The sequence below is a fragment of the Merops nubicus genome, unplaced genomic scaffold, assembly GCF_000691845.1.
Source record: "Merops nubicus isolate BGI_N331 unplaced genomic scaffold, ASM69184v1 scaffold40751, whole genome shotgun sequence".
Classification (NCBI taxonomy): domain Eukaryota; kingdom Metazoa; phylum Chordata; class Aves; order Coraciiformes; family Meropidae; genus Merops; species Merops nubicus.
In genome coordinates, this window is record NW_008591009.1 from 1 (window position 1) to 7,285 (window position 7,285).

At 52.5% G+C, this 7,285-nt stretch overlaps 1 protein-coding gene across 1 annotated transcript in view; it reads right to left on the reverse strand.

Annotated features, from left to right (window-relative positions):
• Positions 1-5,463: 5,463 nt before the first annotated feature.
• The window catches only part of LOC103782346 (receptor-type tyrosine-protein phosphatase F-like), a 19,487-nt gene continuing 17,665 nt past the window's right edge, over positions 5,464-7,285 (reverse strand). Inside the window, exons 10-12 of the mRNA XM_008950116.1 lie at positions 6,579-6,733; positions 6,007-6,142; positions 5,464-5,876 (exon numbers count right to left, since the gene is read on the reverse strand). Of these exons, the coding sequence (XP_008948364.1) occupies positions 5,808-5,876; positions 6,007-6,142; positions 6,579-6,733 (360 nt within the window). The 3' untranslated portion in view covers positions 5,464-5,807. The remainder of the gene's footprint in view (positions 5,877-6,006; positions 6,143-6,578; positions 6,734-7,285) is intronic.

The following is a 7,285-nucleotide window of genomic DNA, read 5'->3' on the forward strand; positions in this document are numbered from 1 at the left end:
CCGTCCCGTTGGTGGGCCCGGGGCCGGTGGCACCGGGAGCCCTGGAGCCTTCGCACCGCCCTCGGGGCACCTGGCGTCGGGGCCTCCTGGTCGTGCAGGCACCGAGCTGGAACCTCTGGATATTAATCCCGTGTAAATGGGAGCTCTAGTGAGCTAATGGTTTTTGGGCACTGGATGGTGACATGCAATTGGCATGTGCCAATTGAAGGTATTAACCGAGGAATTATACTCCTACAGTTCCTGTGTGTAAGCAAAGCCAAAGTAGAATTTGATACTATGCAAACGTCTGGCAGCAAACACAACCTGGGGCTGGACTGATGCCAGGGAGTTCCGCCAGCACTGCCTGGTCAGCTAGAAATGTGGAAAAGTGTCCCCGGGGGCAGCGTACGCTGTCGATAATCCACCGAGCTTGGGAGCTGACAGTACAGCTTTAGCAGCAAATGCTTTCAAGTGTGGACAAGGCTGAATGCTTGACAGAGCCTGTCTGGGGACATCCACCACCCCTTGGCTCCAGCTGGCTGCGACTTTCACAGATCACATTCTGCTAAGTGCTTCTCAAATGTCTAAGTGCCAAGGCAACCTTGAAAGTATGAACAACCCACCTGAAAGAGCTTGTAACCATCTTCAGAGACTACACTTGGTCCCTCATGCCTAAATAAAACTTTAATGGCACTGTATGTTTCTCCTGATACATTTCCTTCAGTGTTGTGCTAAGAGCAAGCAGCAGCCCTGCAAGTCTTGCAAAACACCACTCCAACACAGATTTTCTGTGGTCTGCTGCCTCTCTGACCTGCTCAGATTCTGAATTGCCAGGTATATGGACCAGAACCCCAAAGTGGATTAAAAATCACAACACTCAGCCCCCTACAGATGGAGGTACCAACAGAGACAACTACCAGGTAGAGGTTTGGAGATGAACTCTGTGTTTCTGGCCTTTCTGGTGGCCTGGCAGCTGCCCTTGCTATCCATTAGTCAAGAAAGACCAACTTTCAAGTATCAGAAGATATGAGCCACTGTTTATGATAACAAGCAGTAAAATGTTTCTGTGAGCAGAAATGTGGAGGCAGAAAAGCTTGATGACATGTAATTGTTACTGTGGACTGAGATTACTTACTAAAACTGGCAAAAGGGCAACAATGAGCATTTAATTGGAGGGTTCAGAATTTTTTCCTGCTCTCAGAAATTAACCAGGTCAGCACAGTCAAGGAAGAAAAGGGGAAAGATAAAAAAAAAAGTCACTCTTCCCTGAGAAATCTTACAAATGAAAATGGCAATGTTGCTGAGAGCAAGAAATGCCAGGACTGCGGGGGAAGAAGTTGCCAAGCTACTGTGCAGAGGGAGCTCAGATTTGTTCAGTGGTGCAGCTTTTCCTTAGTTAACAACTATTTTGCCCTTAAAAAATAAAATTTAAAGAAATGGAATCCCAAAGGGCAAGTACTTGGGCAGGATGTTATTTGGACTAGAGGATCTTTAAAGGTCCCTTCCAGCCCAAATCATTCTATGATCCTATGATTTAGCATCACTAGGAGGCAAACCAAGCCTAGGTAGGGCCTACAGAGCTCTCTTGCTATGGCGATGAGTGGAATGAATTAAAAAAGGAAAATAAAAAGCATAAGAGCACTTCATAGCCCAGGAATTCACCTTTGGCTAGGAGCCATTTAGCTCTGTCCCACCTGCCAGACAGTGCCCTTAACAAAGCTGCTTATCTGAGGCTGTGTTAGGGCTACCTGGTACAATTAAGGAACGGAAAGTTTGCACTACAGAAAAACAAATAAGAAGCCAGCAGTAACTACTCAGCTCCATTGCTCGGTGGGAGCAGTGGTTAGTCTGTCAGAGAGACTCCAAAGGAAGGAGGCCAAATGCCACCTCATGGCACTGTCTTGGGACCATTCCCTTCAGATCTGGAGCATATCAAGGCACTGTGAACCCAGGTTGATACCAGAGGCGGGGAGAAGCCTCAAACCAATAAAGAAGGAGCATAGAAATGCCAGGTAGCTTAAGTCCTTTCTGGCCAGGGCAAGCTGAGTGCTGCAGCCTAGGCACAGCAGTGCCAGGCACTGGGAGGAGGCAGCATGGCTCTGCCCGGAGAATGGCACAACCCACGGGGCTGGCTTGCAGGGCAGTGCAGGTTAGTTTCTCTGTCTGTCTGCTGTGTGTGGTTAGTCTGGTTTTTTTTTGTTCTGCTTTCACAGAATTTCATGTTATTCCCAGTGTGGTCCAAGCTGAGACACTTGTTCTGTCTCTCCCAGCCTTCTCCTGTTTCTACTCGGTCCATAGGCAAAAGCACTGACCACCTGAAAAGGTGACTCTCTGCCTTACACGTGTGGTAGGCAGGGAAGCAGAGCCTGCAGAGGCAGTGAACTGGGAATGTGTGTTCCCTCATGTTTTCCTTGGCTTGGCTGTAAATGGTTTGAACTAAGAACAAGACAGCTGGAGGGGGAAGCCCCCCAGCACTCTCGCACAAAGAGAAAAAAGGTACATAGAGACGTGCTTGTGCATTCGTGCAAGTGTTCTGGCAACGGCTGTTTTCGGAGAGAGCAAATAGTGGCATTCAAAGCCACGCTTGGACTGAAGGCTCGTGCTGTGTGTGGCAGTGCCTGGTGAGTGCTCAGTGAGTGGCACATCCCTGTGGTGGAAGCACTGCCACCTCACCAGCTGTAGCTCAGTGGCACAGCCAAAGCACCCGTGCTTGCTGCCTGCTTCCCAGCTGGCCAGCTTCCTGAAGCCCAATGGTTAGCGTGGTGGCTGTCCTGCCTAGATGCACCCGTGTGCGAGCAGGTGCTTGGTGGTGTGGCTCTGCCGTCCTGGGCCCTGGCAGTGATGAAAGGCAGCGTCCTGATGCCAGCGGTACTGGCGCATGCCTGTGCACACCCCTGCACGTGTGCTGCCTCGCCAGGGCAGGAGCTTGCTTTGCCCTTGCATCTGCATCCTTCAGTGGGGCTGCCCAACAGCAGAGCCAGGGAAAGGCTCCACCAGCCTCAGGTCACCCTGGTGGCAAAGCACTGGGGCAGGAACCAGCTGGGTGACGAGGAAACACCATTTTGCATCTGGCACTTGCTCATGTGCCGGTCTGGCATGGCAGGAAATGCCAAGAGTGGCTGAGTTTCAGCAAAGTCATCAAGGAGTCAGTGAGAAGGTGCCGAGAGTCACGTCAGGAAAAAGCCTCTTCCGTCTGTCTGCCACACGCTCTCACCCATCATGCACAAGCTGGCCAGGATAGATCCGGATTCCTCAGAGGATGGACAGGCAATGGTGCCCTGGCCCATGTAGTTCTTCTGCTTGCACTGGCATTTCCCTTGCCTACTTGTTTCTTTGCAGGCGCTACTCTTTCCAGGAGCCAGCGCTGAGCTGGGGGTTTGCAGTTCGCACGTAGGCAGGGCTGGGGCTGGTGGCCCACACAGAGTGGGCACAGCCACGTGCCTTGGCGGCGGTTTCACACGGGAATGCACCCAGCTGCTGCTCTGCAGCTGGGGGCCAGGCGACAGCTTTGCTGCCGAGCAGTAACTTGGCACAAAGGACTGTGCTCAGTCCCGCAGAGCAGCAGTACTGCAGCATCCCAGGGGGCTGGCAGCATCTCAGCCTCATCCAGCACTGATACTGCCACCAAACCCACCACCACTGACCCCTCTCTCTCCTGCACACCCACAGGCAAAGTCCAGCCTGGTCCCGCAGCCACCACACTGGCAGGGAAGGGTATGCAGGTAAATGTGCTTCCAGCAAGCTCAGCATCACTCCAGGGCTCCATCCTCCTACATCTTGGGAGTCCTCTGAGGATTAGTGACAGGGACTAGAGCAGGTAGGGAGGACAGGTCTCAGGCCCCAGCCACCACTGTGACAGCTTGGGCAGAGTGTGTCCTGGGCAGAAAATGGCTACTGGCTTCCTCCTGCTGGGAATGACCCACCCTTTGGGAAGCGGAGGGGAGTGAGAGAGGGCTACGGCTGCACAGACAGGCTTGGCAGGAGCCATTCCTGGAGGTGCCAAGGACTGAGGACTCTCAGCGCACCCTGGTACGGCTGCAGGTAGTCAGGAAGTGGGCACATGTACACAAAGAGGCCTGTCACAGAGGGTCTCCCTGCTCCCTGCCAGCAGAGGGGCCCTGTAGGAAGCATGGGGCACTCGAGACTGGGATGTGCCTGTGGGAAAGGACTTCTCTGGCCACAGGCTGGGGAGCGTGCCCATCGCCCAGGGGCTCTATGGCCTCTGCTTATTGCTGAAGAAACAGACAGCAAAGCCAGCTTGTATGAAACCCGATTATTCAAATTTATTAACATCAAGAATTATGCAATGATGCTGTAGATTTTTTTTTTTTTATTAACAAATAGAAAACAGACTGTATACAACAGTGACCCCTACAGCACTATGCATCCACAAGGTAAAAATGAATGTGTCCTCCAACGTTACCAACCCTGGATTGCTGATTTCAACGTAGCTTGGATTCTTAACTTGGAATACATGTGATAATACAATTAGATACCCTTCCACCACCTTTATTCATAACTCAATGCACTCGAAAGAGGGCTGCTCACTCCCTGTCTTTAGTGCAAGCGTGATATAATAAGGAGTATTAATATATAGTACCATTAAATTAAGTCCAGTAGTCTTGCCACATTGGTTCATTAGAACGTCCTGAAGTAGCGGAAAGTACAATATTCTAGTGACTTTTAACATTTGCAGGATAGCAGAAATTATAGATACACCCAACCTCTGCAGCCATGTGTACTCCCCTCCCCCTCCGTGCAGTACCCCGCTTTCCAAAGCGAGCCGGGGTGGCTGGGCTTGTGTTCCTTCCCTTTGGGAACCCTGGTAAGAGCTGCGCTGACAAAAAGGGCCGTGTCTCGCTCTTTCCATCCCCTCCCTGGGGAACTGTGGGACCTGCTCGCTTCTCCTGCCCCTTGCCCCACGAGACACACAATAAGAGGCTCCGAAGCCTGGAGCCTGGGATTTTGGGTCTCTCACAAACAAGGCGATGACAACCCATGTCGTACCGGGATCTGCTAACGCACACGGTCACTGGATTGGTTTAACAGGCATTGAAATAGGACTGAATAGTTTTCCAGCTGACAAAGGGGACTGTGTCTCCGGTGACCCCACATGCCCTCCCAAACCCAAACCTACTCAGGAAATAATGGGGACGGGGGGTGGGGGGAAAAGCTAAAAAAAAAAAAATAATCGGTAGCTTAGGTCCAATTCCATGAAATTTCATATTCTACAGAGGATTAAAAAGCAGCCTATGGGGAATGGAGCTGGGCAGGAACCACAAGCCAGCTGCTGCAAATTACCGAGGAAGCTGCACTAAAATGGGCAGAACCAGCAGTGACTGGGCTGAAATAAACACAGGGCAGTAAAAAATGTAAAAGCAAAAGGAAATTAAAAAAAAACACACCCAACTCCCAAAGGTCTGGCAGGTCCAGTTCTGCCTGGGCAAAACATTAAGACTTGCAAAAAAATAAAAAATAAAGAGAGAGGAGATTATAAAAACCACTAGTAACTATTTTACATGTTTTAAAAAAGATCCCATTCTACCCACCTAAAGCCTCGCTGTGAAATGCAGTCGCGTGAGAGAGGGCGAGAGATGCACATGAGCAGAAATTCAGCCAGAGACTGGAAATGCTTCTGGAGTCGGATTCCCTTGTTCGGCGCTGGGGCGAAGTTCCTAAATGCCGTGGTCAAAACTGGTTGGCGTGGAGGTCTGCTGCCTGGGCAGCACCTCCATCTGTACAGAAAGACTAAGGAATGGGCGGCTCTGTCTCAGAGGGGCCCGTCTCCACTCCTAGACATCCCCACCGCGACTGGAGGAAAGCACTAGTTACGTTGCATAGTGGTCGAAGCTGCCGAGATACTCCAGTGCCGCTCTGTAGCACAGCTGGTACTGGTCCTGCAAGGCAGTGAGGGGGGAGCATGAGAAGTGGGGACCAAAGGACAGCAGGGTTGCACACACAGAGATGCCAGCTCCTCTCCCTTCTCCCACAGATCTCCTGCTACCCAGGGGAGGAGGGAACACTCACCTCTGTCTGCACCATGGCTGGCCGCTGCGTCCGCAAGGTCTTCACTGTCTGGAACATGTCCACCACCCCCTCGTAGCGCATCCTCTCCAGCACAATGCTGAGTGTGATGAACACGCCCGTGCGCCCGACCCCAGCGCTGTGCAGAGGGACCAAGAGGTGCCGTTAGAGACCCACCAGCCCCAGCGAGGCTCTGCAGAGCATCCCTGGTTCATGGAGCATGGGGGCCTGCTCAGTGGGGCCAGGAGAAGCCACAGGGACATTGCCAGCCAGAGATGCCCCCCTCAGCCCCATGAGGCCCACCTCTGGGCCAAGCTGCTGTGGCACCCTGCCCTGCCCAAGGAGCTACAAATCAGTACTACCAGGGCACTGAGTTTATCTAGTCACCTGGCAGAAAGGCTGCCAATAGCACCCATGGATGTTGCCACCTCCTTGTCCCCTGCCTGCCTCTTGCCAGTGGTATGCAGAAGGAGCACCAAGTGCAGGGAAACTGGCAGCTGCCAGGGTAAGTGAGGTAGGGAACATGTCTGAGGGCTGATGAAGGACAAAGTGGGTGCTGATATGTCCACACTCACCTGCAGTGCACCGTGATGGGCCCATCCTGCCCAAACTGCTCCTTGGTCTTGTGCACCTGCCCAATGAAGTCAATGAAGCCCTCTCCCGTCTTTGGCACTCCCTGCTCAGGCCAGTCTGTGAACTGAAACTGGCGGATGGTCCGTGACTGGCCGTCCTGTGGGGACAGGGGTGTTAGATGTGAACTGTGGGTGAGGGGCTGATCTCGCTCCCCTCAGCACTGGTGCTGCTGATCTGCACTCAGACGCCCTGGCCAGCTGGGAAGGTGCACAGGCTGTGGATGAGCCCAGGCAGATCTTTTGGGGATGTCCTGGGTTGGGGTAAATAGAGCTGGTTCTGCTCAACGATTTTAGCTTTTTAGCTAAAGCTCTTCTAATTAACTGCTCTGTCTGAAGTTAGCAGCGTTTTCATAACCTGTCTGGCTGTAGCAATGATAAGACTTCATGTTTAGAGTTACTGCCAGGCATTGGTGTGCAGACCAAGGCCACTGCTAAGCTTGGATCCCACACGGAGGGGGGCAGAGAGCACCCTGCACCTGCGTGGAGGAGCAGACAGGATAAGTGACCCCAGGATTCACCAGTGGGGTATTCCATCCCATATCTGTCATATCCAGTAAAGCTGAAGGATCAGGAGGGGCAAGCCCTTCTGTCACCCCTTCCGTTCCCTCTTCTCTCTGCTGCTGCTGGGCTGCTGGCTGCTCCTCTCGTTG